This window comes from Carettochelys insculpta, chromosome 21 (genome assembly GCF_033958435.1).
Source record: "Carettochelys insculpta isolate YL-2023 chromosome 21, ASM3395843v1, whole genome shotgun sequence".
Taxonomy (NCBI): domain Eukaryota; kingdom Metazoa; phylum Chordata; order Testudines; family Carettochelyidae; genus Carettochelys; species Carettochelys insculpta.
In genome coordinates this window covers 1,849,117-1,869,946 of record NC_134157.1, presented here as the reverse complement: position 1 = coordinate 1,869,946, position 20,830 = coordinate 1,849,117, and the positions used below count along the sequence as shown (strand labels likewise).

At 57.0% G+C, this 20,830-nt stretch overlaps 1 protein-coding gene across 1 annotated transcript in view; it reads right to left on the bottom strand.

Moving 5' to 3' along the window:
- Positions 1–12,441: 12,441 nt before the first annotated feature.
- Positions 12,442–20,830, bottom strand: part of NPDC1 (neural proliferation, differentiation and control 1) — a 106,629-nt gene continuing 98,240 nt past the window's right edge. Inside the window, exons 3-9 of the mRNA XM_075015588.1 lie at positions 20,057–20,152; positions 18,562–18,738; positions 17,832–17,898; positions 16,454–16,538; positions 16,094–16,173; positions 15,697–15,793; positions 12,442–13,571 (exon numbers count right to left, since the gene is read on the bottom strand). Coding sequence (XP_074871689.1) covers positions 13,494–13,571; positions 15,697–15,793; positions 16,094–16,173; positions 16,454–16,538; positions 17,832–17,898; positions 18,562–18,738; positions 20,057–20,152 — 680 coding nt within the window. The 3' untranslated portion in view covers positions 12,442–13,493. The remainder of the gene's footprint in view (positions 13,572–15,696; positions 15,794–16,093; positions 16,174–16,453; positions 16,539–17,831; positions 17,899–18,561; positions 18,739–20,056; positions 20,153–20,830) is intronic.

Sequence of the window (20,830 nt, the reverse complement as noted above, 5' to 3'; positions counted from 1 at the left end):
CTCGGCCATTGGCCCCTCCGCACAATGACACCAATGGGTTGTAAATGAACTTGAGTCTTTTGTGCGCCCGGGGGCGGGGGCGGGGGCGCCTCGTGCAACCACCTTGGTCGGAACCAGCCGCAGCCTCCCCTCCCACGGGCCCACCCGAGCCCTGCTGCCGGCTCCGGCCTGCTCGGCCCCCTGCTTTGCACGTGGCTTGGACTCCCGCGGGCGAGCTGCAGAGTGCGGCGCCAAACCCCTTGCCTGCTCGGGGCCAGGCTGCCAAACCCTCCTGCTGGCAGGGGCCAGGGTGCAAGGGCGGAGCGGGAGCTGGGAGTCCCCCCCGCCGCCAGCAGAGGGACAAGGGACGTGGCATGCAAAGGGAAGGGCGCACGTTTGCAAAGGCTGCTCGGCCCGTTTTCTGGGTGGGCCGTGCAGCTCAGCGCCTCAGGAGTTCACCAGGGCCTAGGACCTCGCGGGTTAGAAGGTTGCAGGGAGCGAGAACAGCCCCAGTCCTGTTTCCTGGGACTCAGATGCTGGACTGAAGCCTCCTTGCCCGGAGCACATGGCAACCACTGACTGAGCGCGGGAAGTACCTATGGGCCATCGCTGGGTTTTGGACCTTCTCTGCAGCAGCGGGTGTGGCCGCTCTGTGCTGGGTTACAGCTTAGATGGGTAATACATTGCCAGAGCAGATCAGCCCCCTTTGTTGCTGTGGCAAAGGGAAGGAGTAATCAGTCTGACAGGCAGGCGCTTCCTCTCCCCTGGCTGCAGGGCCTGAACTGAGATCCCCCCAGGTGGAGTACGGGGCTTTGCAGATGCCCTATTGACCCTGGCCTGCTCTCCCAGAGAACCTAGAGCTTGGATTAAATAGGGAGAGGTGCACATTTCCTAGCAGCTCCATTGCTTTCCTTTTCACCTCCCGGCTTCATGGGCCGCCAAAGGATGGCTGCAAAATGTCAGAGCCCCTTGGCGAGAGCCCTGGTGCCTCCCAGTTGTTTTGTGGACAGGTATTTGTGGTCCTGGGGTCCTAATCGTAAGGGGCTGGGACTTTTGCTCTCATTTCCGGGTCCCTGGCCTCTACCACTCACACCCACCTGCTGCACAAGGGTACACAGTCACTCTGGAGTCCGTCTAAAGGGGCTTTAATTGTGATTGCCACTTGACAATGGTGCAGTCCAGCCTGGGCGTATTACATGTCCCAAAACCACTCCCCTCTGCTCCCAGAGTCACTTTTCCACATAGCGGTTGCAACGGATAGGACTCTCCTGTCAGGGCGCAGCACCTACCTGCAACAGACCCTGGCTCTGGGCAAGCGGGGAGCAGGGTCACTCCAGAGGAAGGGGCTAGCCTGGCAGCCCCAGTCTGTGAGCAGGGACTTCCCTGCTGATTGACCTGGCTGGTTGGTACGGGCTGAGCTGTGGCGCTTTCTTTGGAGCCGTGCTCAGAGATAGGTCCGGGAAGCTCATTTCCTTTGTGTTTGGCCAGAGCTGCCGGCAGGCTCCAAAGGGAGGGGAGGCTTTTAAGGTTTTACTGAGGTAGTCAATTGCTTTGGATTATTGCGGGTGGGCTGCCCCTTGCCTGGAGGGGTTCTGAAGCGGCGCTGAGTACCCTTACTCCAGCTGGCTTCAATGGGCTCTACAGGCTGCCCAGCACCTCCGGGGAGAAAATGCCCTAAATCTGTCACCAAACTGCAGAACTATCAGAGGCAGGATGGGACCCTGACCCTCCTGCCATTCCCTGCAAAGCCGAGTCAGTTTCACTGGGGCCACGATTCCCCCCAGTGTTCAGACTGCGAGCTACCTGGGGCATGAGCCGGCCACGCCAAGATCATTACAGCTGCGCAGTCAGGCTCTGGCGAGCGAGAAAAGACAATGAAATGGCTGGATAACTTGAGTGAAGCCCCTTTGCCCATTAGGACAGTAACTCTCTGCAGGAGCACATGCGATTTCTAAATTACCCAGAGAGGGGCTGCAGAGTCTGCTGGGGCTGGAGTCCCAGTCTGAGCTAGAGCTGTCTCTGCCAACCCCCTGGCCCTGCCCGCAGGAAGCTCGGGCTCTGAGCTTTGAGGAAGTGGCACGGCAGGATTCCAATTGCAAGTGATTCTCCTCTGCTCCTCCCCGGCTCCAGCTGGGGACAGGACACTTTTAGAAGCTCCTTCAGCTCCACAATCACCCTCTTGCCTTTGATTTATTGTTCTGTGGCCTGGCCCCCCTCTCACTTCCCCAACCTGCTCTTTCACTCCCTCCCCCCAGGAAACGCAGCAACCCAGCAGCTTTCATATACAGGCCCTGGCGGAAGGGGAGCCCGTTGACTTTGAACTGCTCTTTGGAGAAGGGTCGCCCATTGTGGAGATCAGTGTTCTCCCTCGGGGGACAGAGCGAGCCAGTGGGGTTTCGCTCTCCATTTCAATGCGGCAATTCTCCTGGGTCATGGAAGGTGTTTCCCTCACTGTCCCAGGGACATTGGCTGGCTGGATCAGCTCACTAGAGCTGACTCACTGGACCCTCTTGGAGAAGATCCTGCTACAAGCTGCAAGTTGCAGTTTAGCCAAGACATCTACTGCGTCTTACAGGTGCATTTCTGCAGGCAATGCACGCACTATGTGCTGGGCTCCTGCGGGCGCGCTGCAGCAGGTGGAGTTCTGCACTTGGCTGTGTGCTTGTCCCCTATAAATCCACCTTTCAATACCAGGCAAGTTTTGAGGTCCATCACTCACACCCATGAGAGTTTTGCTAGAAGCAGAGCAGAAGGCAGTTTGCAACAAGGCCTGCAGAACTTGGCGATGGTAACCCGCTTTGGCAAAATGCCACCCCCCACCCACCTGCATTGAAAGCCCTTGCATGGGGTGCTGGAATAAGATTTTTGTGCCCACCTCAAGATGCAGGGCAGCTGGAAGAGTGTATGGAAGGGGCTGGCTAAAGGAAAGCCTCCCGTGAGCCTGGCTCAGAGAGGGGAAATGTACAGAAGCACAGGAGATGAACAGAGAGACAGGCCTTGCTCATGCTCTCAGGTAGGGAAAGATGGACAACCTGTGACCCCCCAGAAGGGGTCTGGGTTCGGAGGGCATGTGCTTGGCCTTCTCTGGAATTCAGGCCCCTTCCAAGTGTCTCAACCTGGGCACTGGATGCTGGGATGCAGACTCATAAGTCACTTTTAAAACTCTCAGCCACAAGCCATGTTCTTGGGAAGAGGGGATGAAAATTCACACCAGCTGGTCCAGTGAGAACCACACAAAAGTCCAGGCTCCCTGGCTCAATCCGTTCTAAATGCCCTTTTAGCAAACGTATCAGAGGGGTAGCTGCATTAGTCTGTATCTTCAAAAGCAACGAGAAGTCCTGTGTCACCTTATAGACTAAGATATCGCTTTCATGGGCAAGGAGCCGCTTCCTCAGATGCATGAGTCTGATGAAGTGGGTCTTTGCCCATGAAAGCTTATGCTCCAAAATATCTGTTGGTCTCCAAGTTGCCACAGGACTTCTTGTTGCTTTTAGAAGCTACTGAAAGCCATTCTGATCTGACCCAAGTTCCAAAGACGAGCAGCGGGACGAATGCAAAGCTCTCGCCATGATCAGCGAGAGAGGGACCCGGCCGCCCTTGCAGAGTTTCTCTTTCACATGCACACGTGACCAGCAGCCTTTCTTTAAATTGCCTCTTCTCAGGTAAGCCCCTGGCATTCGCTGAGCTGAGCCTGCCAACCCGCCAGCTGTCAGCCAGGCGGCAGAGAGAGTGAAGCGTCTACGGGGGTGCTGCCGAGAAGGACAGAGGCAGAATTCATTCTCCCTGTTCTGTGTCAGGCAAAGCAATGCTGCAGCAGCAAGGCCGATGGAGACAGCTGCTTTTCTGAAGGGGGGTGAAGAATGCAGGCCCAGAGCTGTCTCTCAGCTTCCCACTCCATATTGACTGGCTGCCATCTCGGAGGAGAGCCTGGCCTGGAGAATATGGGGGTGCTGGGCACCCAGAAGCCAAGGGGAAGCAAGATGCCGTGACAGAGCTGAGTGTCACCTGCTCTTGCCCTGTGCCTCAGCAGCTGTTTCCAAGAGCAATAAACCCAAGTCCCACCTCTCCAGTGCGGAGCTGGGATAGCTCAGACTCCAGTGCTGCCGATGGAGCCGGGCTCTGGTCGCAGCAGATGATAAAAAATGATTTATTTTTTCTCCTCCTTTAAATGTAGGGTTATTTTTTAACTAGCTCAGGGCCTGCTGCCTGTCCTATTGCCTTTAAGAAACCTGCCCTGGCCCAGGCCCCCTCCCTGTGGCTGGGCACAGTGCAAATAATGACACATAGAGATATGCACATCTCGTAGAGCTGGAAGGGACCTCAGGAGGTCACCGACTCCAGTTCCCTGCCCTCTTGGCAGGACCAAGCACCATTCCTGACCGATTTTTTTTTTTACATCTATTTGCCCAGACATCTAAATGGCCTCCTGAGGGCCTGAACTCCCAACGCGCTAACCACCGAGCTACCCCTTCCTCAGCACGGCCTTCTTCCCTGCGGGGTGGGCCAGGAGCGAACAGGTCTGTGAAGAGCACGGCTGCTGCAAGGCAGGGGAGCTCAGGGAGGACACTCATTGAAGTGGCTCTGCCTGTCAGGGTTGGGCGGGGGCTCGTGTGCCTAGCCCTGGGTCCCTGCTCACCTGCATGGCCTCCCCTTACAGCAGACCCATCTGGCAGGACTGGCTGCAGACACAGATGGATGACAGCCCCCTCCCCTTGGCAGGGGGGTCTGTCTCAGGCACAGAGGTCTGCAGAGTGCTGGGGGTGGGGCTCTCCACTAACCACATGCATGTCCTTGAGGAAGTGGCAGGTCTCTGCAGCAGCACCCTGGCCTTGTGATGGGCCTGCCGTAGCGCTGTGCTTTTACGTGGCACTGCTGTAGCTCTGTGCTTTTACATGGCACTGCCGTGTAGCCCTGCCGTAGCTCTGTGCTTTACGTGGCACTGCTGTGTAGCCCTGCTGTAGCTCTGTGCTTTTACATGGCACTGCCGTGTAGCCCTGCCGTAGCTCTGTGCTTTACATGGCACTGCTGTGTAGCCCTGCCGTAGCTCTGTGCTTTACGTGGCACTGCCGTGTAGCCCTGCCGTAGCTCTGTGCTTTACATGGCACTGCTGTGTAGCCCTGCCGTAGCTCTGTGCTTTACGTGGCACTGCTGTGTAGCCCTGCCGTAGCTCTGTGCTTTTACGTGGCACTGCCGTGTAGCCCTGCCGTAGCTCTGTGCTTTACATGGCACTGCCGTGTAGCCCTGCCGTAGCTCTGTGCTTTACGTGGCACTGCCGTGTAGCCCTGCCGTAGCTCTGTGCTTTACGTGGCACTGCCGTGTAGCCCTGCCGTAGCTCTGTGCTTTACGTGGCACTGCCGTGTAGCCCTGCCGTAGCTCTGTGCTTTACATGGCACTGCTGTGTAGCCCTGCCGTAGCTCTGTGCTTTACGTGGCACTGCTGTGTAGCCCTGCTGTAGCTCTGTGCTTTACATGGCACTGCTGTGTAGCCCTGCCGTAGCTCTGTGCTTTTACGTGGCACTGCTGTGTAGCCCTGCCGTAGCTCTGTGCTTTTACGTGGCACTGCCGTGTAGCCCTGCCGTAGCTCTGTGCTTTTACGTGGCACTGCCGTGTAGCCCTGCCGTAGCACTGTGCTTTTACGTGGCACTGCTGTGTAGCCCTGCTGCAGCTCTGTGCTTTTACGTGGCACTGCTGTGTATCCCTGTCATAGCTCTTTGCTTTTATTTGGCGCTGCCATGAAGCCCTGCCGTAGTGCTGTGCTTTTACGTGGCGCTGCCGTGTAGCCCTGCTGCAGCTCTGTGCTTTCACGTGGCACTGCCGCAGCGCTGTGCTTTTACGTGGCACTGCCATGTAGCCCTGCAGTAGCTCTTTGCTTTTCTGTGGCACTGCCGTGTGCCCTGCCGTGGCTCTTTGCTTTTATGGGGCACTACTGCGTATTCCTGCCGTAGCTCTTTGGTTGCATCACCAGAGCAAGCCCCTCAGAGATGTCCACATTTTTGTGGCTCACCATCAGGTGGGCTTGCACAGCCTCTGCTGGCCAGGCCCTGGCGTTTGCAATACTTTCTGTCTCCTCCAGGCAGGAGGGCAGCCAAACCCCCTCTGGGAGCACGCGATGCTCGGCCATTGCACCCAAGGGAAGGCAACAGGCATGTAGCTGAACACAGGGAACTTTAAAAGTGGCTCTTGGGCTTTGTGGCCTGGGGCTATGGCGTTTAAATTGGGAATCAGATCAGTCAGTCACGGGCAGCAGGGCTTGTTGGGACAGCTGCTGGACGACTTATGGCTGATACAGACCGCGCAGTGCCTGCGCTCTTGGTCAGGCCTGCTGCCGAGGGTGGGCAAAGGGGCAGTTGAAGTGCCCATGGCTCTGAGGGAGTTGGCAGTGCTGTGGTCTGGGTGTATTGAGAGCTGACTGCCCTGGGGCCCACCCCTTCTTGGGCACACATCCGAGCCCCCCTCCCAACTTGCCCCAGCGCCCATGTGGCTGGTGGCCCCGTTGCTCTTGGTTGACCATGGCACCAGGCTACTTGAGGACACAATTTTACTGTGTCACACTGATGGGATTAATTTGTGAACCCAAGACAATTTACCTTGACCCTCCCCCTGCCACACGCAAAAGAACCCTGCCCTGGTTTTGCAAAGCCGGCACAATGGCCCCTGCTCCTGTAAGACAAACAACCAACGTCTCCAGGTGAGATCCTACAGCCTGATCAAAGGGGCTGAAGAGACTGACGTAGGGAGAAAAGATTAAAGGAACTAACATGTTTAGTTTGGCAAAACAATGCTTAATGAGAGGAGGAAGTGGAGAGATAATAGCTATCTCCCGGCATTGGAAGTGTAGACACCAGGGGAGGGAAGGAGATAGCAGACCAGGGTAGAGTAAAGAGAACATCTAGAACAGTGTTTCTCAACTAGGGTACATCTTCCCGTGGGGCACACTGAGGTCTTCCAGGAAGTACATCCACTCACTACATCTTTGCCTAGTTTTACAACAGGCTACATTAAAAACACTAGTAAAGTCAGTACAGTCTAAACGTTCATTCAGTCAACGACCTGTTTCTACTGCTTCATATGCCTTACGCTGAAATGTCAGTACAGTGTTTCTATTCCAATTCACTGATTTGATAATAAGATGGTAGAAAGTCGGCAAGTTTTCAGTAGTCGTCTGCTGGGACATTTTTGCCTCTTTTTGTTGGCGAGGTGTAACAAATCTGACTCCTGCAATAGGTACAGGAGTGGAGAAAGGTTGAACGGTGCTTGTTTTCAGACCTCAGATCACCTTAGGACCATGTTTCTCAACCGTTGGTTTGTGCACCCCAAGGGTGTGCAAGAGTTGGGGATTTTTTTTTTGCAAGGGGGTACTTTATAAAGCAGGTGGAGAAACCCTGCTCTAGAACCACGCGCTAACAGTCACTGCGGTTGTCTCCCACTGGCAGGACTGGCCGCCCTTTCCCACATCTATGCAAGGCTCCCGGCTAGCTCTGCACACAGAAAACCCCCATGGACTGCGCATGGAAGGGGTAATTCGAGCCTGCTGAGGAACCAGCTGCACTAAGAGCAAATTTCTACCAAAACCTTCCTGGGCCTAATTCTTCTTCCCACATACAGTTGGGAGTCGGGGGAAGAAAGCCAGATTTGGCGCCTTTTGCTGGCTGATGCTGGACCCTCAGCCTAAGCACACCTGGCGGCAGACCCCAAGCCCAGGCTGCTGCGGCCTTCCCAGCTGCTCCCAAGCCCTGGCCACTGCAGATGGGTGCTGCCCCAGCCTGTACGCCCCAGCTGTAACTGGTGAGCCTCATCCGTGTGGGGGGGGCTGACTGATTAACCGCTTAACCGCTGACATCCCTAGCGTCAGTGGCTCCGGGAACAGCGCCGTGTAACTTGGCAGGCGGGGTAGGTGCCCCGCGTCAAAGGCACTCCTTGGCATCCAGATAAAAGTCCACCAACTGCAGGTTATGTATGGGCTGCAGAGCCTTGGTAGACGCTGGCAGCGGAAGAGCCAGTCTGCCCTGAGCGCGCTTCAGCCCGAGTCTGCCAGGAGTTCATCGCATTTGCCCCTCCTGTGCGTTGTGGCTCCAGCCAGAACTGAGCTCGTTACCAGTGCTCTCGCGCATCTCCTGCTGAGGCTCAGGCCTGGTCTCACTCCCGGGTATGGTCAGCACTGGCCACATGGCATCGACTTTATACGCAAGCCACGTCCGTCGCTTTTAAAGTCCGTTTGGGCACTCCAGCAAAACGAGGAGAAACGCTACATTCGACTGTGCCAGCTGGATTCAGGCTCAGTGCAGATGCCAGCGGGGACTGCGGCCATTACAGCCCAGTGCCCTCCAGACCCTGGGGTAGAGAACCCAGGGCTCTACTTTGCTGGCCTCCTGGCCCACGCAGAGGGAAAGAACTGGACTTCAGCTTTCAGCTGCTCAGTGGTGGTCGGGGTCCCTGTCAGCTGGGGCGGCTGCCCAGGCGAGAGTCAGGTGCTGCCCAGCTACAGCAGAGTGCCTGCAGCCACCAGCCGGTGTTCTATAGGTGGTGCACGTACACACACCCCTCGGTGCACAGAACAGCATTTATTCTTCCCACGGATGGAAAAAGTATAGTGTGAACACTGTTGGTGTAGGCAGGGGCCAGCTGGGGGAGAATGAGGACAGCGGGTGTGTTTACAGGTGACAGAACTGACAATTCTTTCAGGCCGGGGTGGAAGGAAAACCCATTTGTCAGTTACACTGTGTATGAAATAACGCGATGCTCCCTGCAAAGCCAGCAGGCACCCGCTGGAAGACTGCCAGGGAAACTTGTGCTGCTTTCTGTGTCCTGGGAGCCCGTTTGGGGCTATTCGGACAGGCCCTTTGCGGCTGTGCACAGAATCACAGGATGGGTGGGGTTGGGCGGATGGCAGTACCCCAAATGTTAAACTAAAACCTAGCTGTGGCTCCGGAGCCACCCTCCCTCCCACACACCACACTCTCAAGTGGTTTGAAATATGGTCATTTAATAAAACTTCCTTTTTACAGTAATACAATCCATCCAACAGTTACGGGCTGGGGTCACGCATCTAGCATTCTACACACGGTAAAGGATCAGGAATCGTAAAGTGACGATGTAGCCGTAACACCCTGCCATCAAGGCTTTAGCTGAGGCACAGCTGTTCACACACACACGGCCACTGGGTGCTACAAAACTGCCCTGGGGTCTGCCGTGCACAGGGCGTTTCCCGGGCCACCTGGGTGCTGGCTGATTCGCTAGCGGCCGAGACTTGTGGCTCGTCTCAGCAGGTGTGTATGTGTGTCTCATGCAAAGGTTCCAGCTCTCCTCTGTATGGTTAATTCATGGAGGGACTGATGGGAGGGGTGACGGCAGGTAGCGACACAGTGAACTCAGCCTTCCACGCCCTGGGTTTGAACGTGGAGCAGTATGAGTGAAAACAACCTGAGATTCAACTTTGGGCCAGATCCTGTCTGCGCTGCGTGCGCTCAGCCTGGAGCAGCCAGGGGTGTCTGCAGCCAAGGGAGAAAGTCTTGGAGGGAGTGAGGCTTGCAACAGGTGTTGGGAAACTTTGTACCCTTGAAATGGGCAGAGCTGCGAAGGGCTCCACTTCTGACGGCTTGTAACTGGCCTGGTAGTCACACTCCCAGCAGTGACGGGAGCTGCGGCGGCAGGGCTGAGAGGGTGGCTGTGGCCTGGGTAGTGGTACCGTGGGCCTGAGGCTAGTACAGAGCATCTCAGCGCACTGCGATGCAGAGGCCAGGCCAGGCCTTTGTATGGCTCGCAGGGAAATAGAAATATGCCCCATGTAGGCAAATAGCAGGAGGAGCATAATCCTGGGGCTCCTGGCAGCCGCAGAGCAGCCAGGCTTGCTGAGGTGCCCGAACCAGGGCTTGTTCAGCCACAGGGCTCATGAGGCTCAGAAGGGATGTGCAAATGGAGCAGTGGTTTCGACCAACTCTGAAGCAGCCAGGGCCCGGCTCTCTAGAGCACCGCGTGGATAACAAATTGGCGTCCACAGCCGCGGGTATCTGCATCCACACCTGCAGATGCGGATACCCGGGGATACAGAGCAGACTGACCCCCTCGGCGCACTCTGGGCAGGGTCCCTGGGACACTAACAGGAGGGGAGAAAAGCACAGGAGAGCTGGCTGGATTTTAAAGAAGCCTTATTGAAGGCGCAGGAGCAAACATCCCGCTGTGTGGTAAGAAAAGTAAACGCGGCAGGCGGGCAGCCTGGCTTCACTGTGACATCTTTGGTGAGCCTAGACACAGCATGAAAGCTTACAAGAAGGGGAACCTTGGATAGACAAGGAAGGCAGGGAACGAATACATCACTTGGGCAGCCGGGGCGGAATCAGGAAGGTCAAAGCACAGAGCTGTGGTGAGCAAGGGATGCAAGAGGGAACAAGAAAGGGTTCTACAGGCACGTTAGCAATAAAAGGCTGGGCAGGGGGTGGGGGACCTTTACTGGGTGGGGGAGGTAACCTAGTAACAGATGTGGGAAAAGCTGAAGTGCTCGATGCTTTTTTTGCCCCGTCTTCACAGACAAGATGGGCTCCCAGAGCGCTGCCCTGTCTGGGGAGGGGGCGGCAGCCCTCGGTGGGGAAAGAGCAGGCTAAGAACTATTGAGAAGAGCTGGACGCGCACAGATCCCGGAGGCTGGATCTAATGCAGCCGAGGGGTTTGGCCGATACGATTGCAGAGCCATTGGCCGTTGTCTTGCAAATCTGACTGGGGAGGTCTGGGATGATCAGATCATGGCGAATGTAGCGCCTATCTTTAAAAAAGGAACGAAGAAGAATCCAGGGAGCTACAGACCGCTCGGCCTCACCTCAGCCCCCAGAAGAGTCATGGACCGGATCTTCAAGGAATCCATTTAAACCAGGTGGAGGAAAGAAAAGTGACCAGGAATAGTCAACATGGGCTCACCAAGGGCAAGTCGTGCCTGACCACCCTGACTGCCTTCTGTGACAAGGCTACTGGAAAAGCGGTTGATGTAAACCTTGTCTTTAGCAAAGCTTTTGATACGGTCCCCCATGGCATCCTTGCCAGCAAGTTAAAGGCGTATGGATTGAATAAATGGACTGTAAGGTGGATAGAAATTTGGCTACATCATCGGGCTTAATGGGTTATGGTCAACAGCTCTATGTCTGGTTGGTGGCTGGTATCAAGCTGAGTACCCCAAGGATCGATTCTGGGGTCAGTTTTGTTCAATGTCTTTATTAATGACCTGGATTAGGAGATGGATTGAACTCTCAGCAAATATGTGGTTGCACTGATCTGGGGGGGAGGTTGATGTGCTGGAGGGTAGGGATGGGGTCCGGAGAGGCAGAGAAATTGGAGGATTGGACTAAGAGAAATTTGATGAAGTTCAACAAGGAGAAGTGCAGAGTCTGCATACGGGAGAGAGGAATCCCAAGCACTGTTTCAGGCTGCGGACCGACTGGCTAAGCAGCAGCTCGGCAGAAAAGAACCAGGGGATTACAGTGGATAAGCTGGACATAAGTCAAAAGGGTGCCCCTGTAGCCAAAATGACTAATGGCATAGTGAGGTGGATTAGTAGGAGCGCCTCCAGCAGATCTAGGGGAGTGATTATTACCATTTATTGAGCACTAGTGAGGCCACATCTGCAGTACTGACTCCAATTCTGTGCCCCCCAGTACAGAAAGGATGTGGATGCATTGGAGGGAGTCCAGCAGAGGGAGACAAAAATGCTCAGGGGGCTGGAACACGAGGAGAGGCTGAGGAACTTTGGGTTATTTAGTCTACAGGAGAGTGAGGGATGATTTGACAGCAGGCTTCAACTACCTGCAGGGGGGCTCTAAAAAGGATGGAGAGAGGCTACTTTCAGCAGTGATGGATGGCAGAACAAGGAGCAATGGTCTCAAGTTGCAGTGGGGGAGGTGTAGGTTGGATATTAGGAAAAACTATTTCCCCAGGAGGGTGGTGAAGCACTGGAAGGCGTTACGGAGAGAGGTGGTGGAATCTCCATCCCTAGAGGTTTTTCAGTCCTGTCTTGACATGGTCCTGGCTTGGGCTGATTTGGTTGGGCTTGATCCTGCTCTGGGCAGGGGGCTGGACTCGATGACCTCCTGAGGTCCCCTCCAGCCCTTGGGTTTTATATCCATAGATTTGCAGGGCTCTGGTGACCTTTCACTGTTTTTCCTAGGAACGAGACGAGGCTGTCTCATGGTACTCATGCACTGTAAAGGGAAGTGCAAGGCCTCTATGGAATATGCTCTCCCCAGCAAAGATGCCTGTTTGCTACTTGCTCCCAGGCCAACAAGGCCAGTTGAAAATGCCTGCACTGGCCCACCAAACAGCATCTCCAGCCACAAACCCAGCACAGGACCTGGCATTGCCATGTCTCAGCAGCTGGGCAGGGCACCAGCACCACAATAACTGATGCACTCAACCCCCAGGGCCAGCGACTTGTTTGGGCGAGCGAATCAGAGCCTAGCAGGCTGAGAAATCCACCAGCAGAAACCTGCATTGCTGCTTTATTGGACAAACCGTTTCACACAACAAAAGACAGAAGATGGGCCCTGGCCAGGCTACGTGTTGGAAAACGCTACTAACACAGAATTATAAACCCTGCATCCCAGCAGCGCTCGGGGATGGGCCAAGCTTGCTGTAGCAGACCCCAAGCCCCAGGGACAGTGAGAAAAGGCACCAAGTCTAGAATCACCCAAGAGGGAAGCCAGAAACCAAGCGTAATTCAGGGTGGATCTTTCCCCCTGTTGGGATGGGCCAATCCGTGGGGCTAGAGTAACTCCACAGCTCCAGGACAAGGAGCTCTGGAGAGGGCTGATTCCCAGGTTCCAAGTTCCCACCCATGGCTCCTGCTTTTGACATCACACCATGGACCTGATCCCCCAGGGCTCGCTGGCCAGGCAGGCATCACAGCAGCTAGAAAGGACGGGCACTGTGACCATGGCTACCCCAAATCGTTCTTAGACAGGTTCCCACCAGTCGGGCTGTGAGCACTAGTGCCCCCTGGGCCCAGCTGGCCGCCAGCATCAGGCACCGTACCAGTCAGCTCTGTTCCTGCCAGGTTCCCACTCTTGCAGCAGCACTGGCATCGGTCAGGGCGGGGCGTTTTCTGTAGCTCTGGGGAGCGAAGGCGAGCCCCTCGCCTTGCTGCTCACTCCAGCATCCCCTCCCAAGGTCCTTTCCCAGGACCCCTTTTCATCTGCTACACCACAAGTGTCCCTCCCTGCTAACCAAGCAACCCCGCCCCAAGGTGGAGATCCTGACACCCCTGCGCTGGCACTCAGCCAACCAACCGGCCCCCAGCCGCAGGGGAAGCGGAGCGCCCAGCCGCGCCAGAGGGCCAAGCAGCTGAAATGATACAGGGAACAGGCAAGGACACGACAGAGAGCAGAATGAGAAGTGGGAACCCGGAGGGAGGCCCCTGCACAGGTATATTCCCTGGGGATCCGTGGCCGGAGTCGCTCGGGAGCTGCTGGAGTTCTGGCTTGCCAGGGTGCGGGCATTCTGCGTGCCAGTCGTGGCGAGCCGCCGGCGGGAGACAGGTTACAGGTGTGACCTGGGGCCTGGCGGGGGCAGGGTAGAGTCGTCAAACAGGGGGTTCTTCACTTCCATTTCTCCAGTCTGCAGCCGTTGGCGGGGACAGAAGAAGGGGGGAGATCACATCAGCTTACGGCAACCCTCCCACACCGTTTCCCTCCCCACCCGGGCCCCACCGAGCTGCGCACAGATCAAGGCCCTGCTGTGCTGCACTGACACACGACTGGGACCTGCTGCGGCAGGCACGGCGAGACAGCCCTGCCCTAGACTGAGCTGGGCTCGCAGAGGGGGTGGCGGGAGGAACGAAGCCGTGTTTGCACCACAGGGAGGACCCGGGAACAGCTGCAGCAGCAGAGGCCGGCAGCGCATTCTTCCGCCTAGCTAGCCGCCTCCACACCAGGGCAGACGTTTGCTCCACAAAAGGAGCCCGTGGCAGCAAGCCTCGGTGCCGGGCTCTGCGGATCTGGGCTGTGCTGCAGAGCTGGCCGGAGCCCGTTGGCTTGCCGGGTTTCTGAGCAGACGCCCACACAGCTCGTTACAGCGCCAAGCGCCAGACAAGGCTGTGGCCCGGGGCTCCCACGAGCCCTGCTGGAGCACAGCCTAGGGACGTGACTTGCCAAGGTCACCCAGCAGGTCAGCACCCTGGGAGTTCCTCCTGGCCTCTACCTGCTGGGCCAGGGGGCTGCTCCAAAAGACCTTGTGTTTCCACCAGTAGGTGCAGAACAGGCAACTGCCCTGGGGCTGGGCCTGCTGGAGATTCGCAAGGAAGGCTGGGGAGGCAGCAAGCGGGAGGGCTCTGGGGCCCTTGAACTCTGCCATCCTCCCTGCGCGGTGTTGATCCTGGGGCGTGCCCGAGCTACCCGGGAGACGAAGGGACCGGCCAGGGATGGAGCTGCCACGTTGGGTGGTTGGTAGGGGGCAGGGCGCACAGCTGGACACGTCCCGGGGCGCTGCCTCTCCGCAGGGAAGGAGCGGAGAAGGAGCGGCATTTCCACTGCGGCCGAGCTACCCGGGGACTCTGCTACAGGCAGCTGCACAAAGCCAGTCTGGGAGGCAGCTGAAAATCTCACAGGAACCAAGTTCCTGGCACAGGCTGCCAGGATGGGACACAGCACCCTGCAACGGGCAGCGAAGACGTAATGACGACAGTTAATCTGGGCGCTGATGGCCTGGCAGAGACAGCAGTTACCATGAGAAAGGCCATGTCTGCACTACAGCTCCCTTCCCAGACCTGCGCCCTTGCACCACAGCCGGCAACAAGGCGGGTAGATGCTGCCACTGGCTGGGAGGGGCCACTGTGGCCAAGCCCAAGACAGGCGCTGGGGGTGTGCAGCTGAGGTTTCCTGAAAGCGCATCAGCCAGAAACCCCCGGGGGGTGGAGCAAGCCTGGCTGTCCTGATCTAATCAAGATCACCTGGCCCCTTGCCCGGTCTGCTGACCCCTGGGACCACCCCCACCCCTGCTCCCTGCCGGGGAGAGCTTGAGAACAAGCCGTAACCAGGCACAGCCATTCCTGGGTCTGTGCCTGCTCTGCACACACTCCACTGGTGTAGCTTTGCTGTCCCACCCCCGGCACAGACGCGGCGAGGACCAGCTGCCGGGGGACACAACAGTGACAGCCGATCTTCCCCAGTGAGGTTGGAGGCATAGCTAGGGGCTTGTCCACACTCCAAACGCCCCAGCGATGCCAATGTCACGCCAACGATGGGAGGGATCGCCGGGCCGCAGGCAGCCCGCCTCCCTGAAAGGAGCTAGAAGGATTCTTCTCCCACGCCCCGAGCCAGCCCATCCCTGGTGTAGACAGCGCTAGGTCGAGGGAAGAATTCTGTCACCCGTCTAGTGACCACCTCCGAGGTGGGGCCTGGAGAACCGCTCCCCTCCCTGCAGCTAGCGTCCAGCTTTGACTTGACCGGCAACGACAGCTGTTACCAGACCATTGGGATACAAGCGGCACTGGCGGGTCACAGCCTATGAGAGCCTTTTTCTAGTTTCCCTTTGACGATTGTGACTCCACACCTGCTGCCCCCCAGCCACACACTTGGGGTTCAAAGGGAGGGGGCGGAGCTTCTTGTCCCCAGCGCCTGCGGCCTGGCAGATGCCGGCAGTGCTGATGCTAGTGCCTCTCAAGCTGGCTGGGGTTTGCTCATTGCCGGGGGCACGGAGAGGCTCCTGGGATGGGGCAGAGGACATGCACATGCTGCCGACTTACAGGCGCCAGCCCCGGGCACTCGTACACTGTGAAATCACCGTCCTCGTTCTCCTCGTCTGAGGACGCCGAGTCTGGCAGCTTGGGCTCCTCTTTATGCCTGTAAGAGAGAGGTGTGTAGAGACGGATGGAAAAGCCACAGGGGCAATTTCCTCTGCTCTTCAAAAGCTCCCCCTCTGCAAGAGTGGGAACCAGCCCTGTCCAGAAGAGTGGACCTTCCACCGAGGAGGCTGAAGCACATGGAGATTCCTAGCACCACGCTGCAGGCACCTCTCTCCCTGCCCCAGCCTTTCCTGAACCTCTCAGGGAAATTCTCAGCGAGTTCCAGGCTTGGCTGGTCCGTATTCCGGGCTGGCAAGGCCAGCGCTGCTTTCGCCGGAGGTGGGAGGGAGGCACTTACTTTTCCATGGAGAGCATCTGCTGTTTTTGGTGTTGGTAGTGGTACATCTGGGCGCTCTGCGCCAGCTTCTGGTCTCCGGGCTTTAAGAGAAGAACAGGAGAAGTGAAGGCAGGTCTCCCAGGAGCAGCTCACTGCCTGGGGCCCCCAGAGCCACCTGTGCAGACTGAAACCCAGAGACTGGTTTTGGCATGACCTGATGTCGTCTTTGAAAACCCCTCCCCGTGACTCCCCCCGCCCCGGGCTTCGTGTTTCCCTGTCCTCTCCGGGATCCATACAGGGGCTGCTCACACAGCACAACCCCTCGTGTTAGAAATGGACCCACGGCCACCGAGTCTGAGGGGCGGCCCAGAACATGCTTACCGAGAGCTTGTCGTACGGCATGGGGCCAGGGAGCTTCTGAGCTGGGTAGTCGGTTTTCTGGGCCAGTCGGATTTCCTTCTGAAGCCTATGGAGGGGGCAAGGCTCTGGTGAAGCAGGAATGATTTAAAGGGACAGGTCTCAAATTCCTTCTTCGCTTTCTCAAATTTCCATTTCGACCAAACTACCACGGCTTGGGGCTGCCGCAACGACTCCTCCCACCTCTATGAGGTTTGCTGTGGAACAGACCAAGGGGCTGGGTTCCCCACACACTGAGCAAAAGCCAGCTGTGCACCTGTCTGCTTGCTGCTGGGGCTCAGAACCACTCTCCCCACTCAGAGGTCTGCAGAGATGCAAGCTTGCGCAGGCCCCTCTGAGGTGGTTCGGTGCTGCCGCGGGGGGTAAAGCACTGGAATAAATTGCCTGGGGTGGGTGTGGACTCTCCACCCCGGGGATATTTAAGAGCAGGTTGGATAAATATCTAACAGTGCTTGTGGTCCTGCTGTGAGGGCAGGGACTGGACCTGATGGCCTCCTGAGGCCCCTTCCAGCTAACGTTCTGTGATTCTACCTGAGGTGGCAGCAGACACTGCAACCAGGGCAGACGAGTTGCCCCACTCTCCAGCCACGGCCCTGGGCTGGAAGAGTTGCGTCCCCAGTGACTACTGAGGGAGGGGGACCCATGCCCTTGCTTGCCCTGCTAGGATATATTTACTGGCCACCACAAGTTACAGCCTACCCAAGCGTGCGGCACCCCTCTGCCCTAGAACGTCCTGCGTGGCTGAGACCCAGCCCTGGAGAAGTTGCTTTCCAGAGTACACCACCCGTCAGGAGGTGCGTTAGTCCTGCGTACCCCACATCCCCTCACTTAAAAACAACTCGCTTACAAGCGCCCAAGAGTCACAGCCTCACCAGCACGGCCAAATCGCCGACGCTCACTTCTGCCCCAGAACTATAAACTAATTCCCTGGGCTGTCGCCACTGACGGGCCCCATCCACAACTCGCTGTCTGCAAGAGTTTCGTTTGGGCTGCAGCCTGTCTGTTGCAACACAAGGCAAACCTCTAGACGAGCTGAAGTCCCCTGGAAGAGCTCTGGACCTTGCTCAGTGACATCCCTCATCACCCCTGCGCCTTCTGCAGTGACTGGAGCTGAGAATGATCCCTCCCTCCCGCCTTAGCTGTCCCCTTGCCACCCGTGGGGGCAGACGGTCGTGTTTTGCACTGTGCCAGGCACAGGTGCAGCCAGAGTTTCTTGCCCAGGAGAGCTACCTTGCTCTTTTTAAACCCCTTCCCTTTCCAATTCCACAGGCATCCCGGCTCCCATTCAGCGGGAAACTAAAAGCAGGACCAGCGTTTGCTGCAGGAGGCCCTCCTGACTTACCTGCACCAGCAGATTGCAGCCACGATGAGAGCAACAATGCCAGCAACAGAGAACACCACGATCATCCCTGGGGAGGGAAGGACACAACGCAGAGCTCGTCACCTGTCCACTGCTGCCCAGGACAGTGCAATGCAGACCATGGGGCTGTTATGGACGGTGACGGCCCCCTCCCTGCCCTGGCAACAGCTCTGTGCCCCAAACTGCCTGTCCTACAGGCCACAGTCACTCACCCCCACTTGGAGCACAGCAGCTTTGACGGCTGCTATTGCAGCTGACCGGCCAGCCGCCCACTCCACGGACTCCTTGCTGGACTCATAAGCAAACCGAATTCCATCTCTCCCTCGGGAAGATCAATAAGCTCGCAGGAGAGGCCAGATGGGACTGCAACACTCCTCTTTGGAGCCAAACCACTTCATGGCCCATCCCAGACAGCCGCAAGCCCTGAGGGGCTAACTCTGCCCCTGCACCCCTAGCGGGGACCACAGCCACCGTGGGCCAGCTCTGCACGCTGGAGGTGGGGGGCCTAGGACGCTGGGCTCCCTGCCCCATAGCTGCAAGCGGCGGCACTCTCTGCTATGGCATTCCCAAGGGGCCCAGAGCGCTGGCCACTGCCACTGCCAGGCCCCAGGGCAACTGACCCCTTTGTCTTCCCATCAGCAGGCCTGTGTACCCTACATAGCCTGGCCGGGCCCACGTCTAGCTCTGAACTGCAGAGGAAGCCTGCACCTACCGAGTATCAGGAGGTCATTAGATGTGACGTGGAACACCTCCACTGGAGAACTCTTCACTGTCTTGGTGGTAGCAGAGGGATGGGATGTCACAGCCTTGTGGCTGGCCCTGTTACCTTGGGCGGGCTCCTCTCTTGCCCCACTGCTTTCAGGATGCTTCCCTGCAGGGGCCAGGGGTGCTGTACAAGCAAGCAGAGGCCAACAGCCTTAGCATGAAGAAAAAAATTCTAAAATCTATTAATTGCTACTAGCCTGTCTGCAGTCTCTGCTGAAAAACTCGGAAGGCAAAGACTGGACTGCTTTGGAATACAGCAGGGTCACAACATTTGCGAGGGCTCTGTGTTGAGAACTGCATTCTGCGAATATGGCACTCCCCACCTGGAGCCCGGCTGCCGGCACTCCTGCCCAGAGCCCCAGGAAAGGGGTCACTAGTGAATAACTGAATCTGCGAACCTTACATTTGCGACTGTGGGACCCTACTGTATTGTTTTTCACTTACAATATTACAGCAAGATCCCAGACGGTACTTCCTATAAAACCTTTAGTACTGTATAAACTGTCACTAGGTTGTAACACGCTCATTTTACCAGTCTCTGTTCTCATTCATATTTAACCTCTCTCATGCACACTCATGGCACGATTATTTTCAACTCCTTTATATTTAGGAAAGTTGCAGACTGTATTTACAAAACGAGCCCACTCCCCAAACAGAAATCCCCGTGTCCCGGACCGCCTCTTATATTAGGAAATGAGGCCCCACATCAGGGAATTCCAGCTCCTGGGACAGAAAAACGAAAGGGAGAAAAAGTTTCCAATGTAGATAAGCCCTTTCCCTGAAAACACCCTCCCTTCCCCCAGTCACCAAACACACTGAGCTTCTAGAGCTTCTTGCATCTAAGAATCTCCCAGGAGAGGCCATCCCAATCCATAAGCTGAGGCACCGAGCGGGTAAGGGAACTCCTCAAGATCACAGAGTTGTAGTCAAGACAGGAATAGGCTGCAGTCCCTTGCTCTAACCACTAGCCTGCACTGCCATGCCACGCTCTAGGGAATGCGAGTCTTGAGTCTGGTTCCAAACAAGGGAGTACAAGCGACCTCCAGGCCCTTGGCTTTGCTCCTGCCGAATTCAGGAGTGTTGGGTTTGCAGGGCATTGAAACTCTTGCTCGCTCCCACCCTCAGCCAGGCAGGAAATGCCAGGAACCCTTCCCTGGACACCTAGTAATACAGGACAGGAATTTAAGCGCCACACTATGAAATTGGCAGCAAAGACACAACAGCTGAGCACTTAGCAAGCAGGACAGCTCAGAGGGCTCCTGTTGATTTGCTTTCCACAGTTCTCGGTCTGAGAGCAGAGCACCCAAGTTGTCGGTTACAGGGGTCTGGTCCGAGCACCGGGACCTTTGGCCTTGCAGTTCTTCAGCGCGGAAGGCAGCGCACCTGTGCAAAAGGGGCTGGGGAAAAGGTGAGAGGAGCGGAGGGGCAGCTTCTGGACTCACCATCCTGGAGCAGGTGGAGGCGAGCGGTGCCCTGCTTGGCCAGCGCATCGGCTAACAGGTCGATTTCTTCCTCTAGGTTGGGAACAGATGTTCTGCCTGCGGAGAGAGAAAACAGCATGAATGCTTCCTGCTCTGGCGCAGTGGGCGCCTGTTGCTCCCCAAGGAGCTGTCCGCTGCCGACAACATGCAGCATGAGAGCAAGTGACTGCCCAGAGCTGCTGCAGGAGGTGGGCCCTAAACACGCTCCGCTCACAGAGGGCTGAGCTCTCCCCCAGGTGCCGTGGGGTTATTGAGTGGGGATCGGCGCCACGTGTCTAAAGCAGAGAGCGACGGCACGAAGACAGAAGATTACACCCCCCACCCCTTCCCACCACAACGTTGTGAATGTACTTCAAGAGGTGCGGTAAACCTCCACCCTTTCTCCTAAACAAACCATGCCTCGGTATTCTCACCACTTCCAGGACACTGGCCTCTGGGGAGACCGAGACAGCCTTACAGGGGTGTAGGGACACGTAGGGGCTGTGGCTCTACCTAGGGCAGCAGCTTGGGCGAGGCAGGGGGGTAGCTGGCAGACGCTGGCTGAGGTCCTGCTCACGCAGGGGCAAACAGCGCCCTGCCTCCTCCCCAGCCACATGCCGGGTGTGGGGTCCAACACCATGCCCTTGGCCACAGTTAGCGGGTTAATAAGGACGACGGTTTTAGCCCTGCAGGACCCTGTGCAGCCAGAGAGCTGCTCCTGCTTCCCATGAGGCAAGCCTGGGTCCTGGCTGCCCT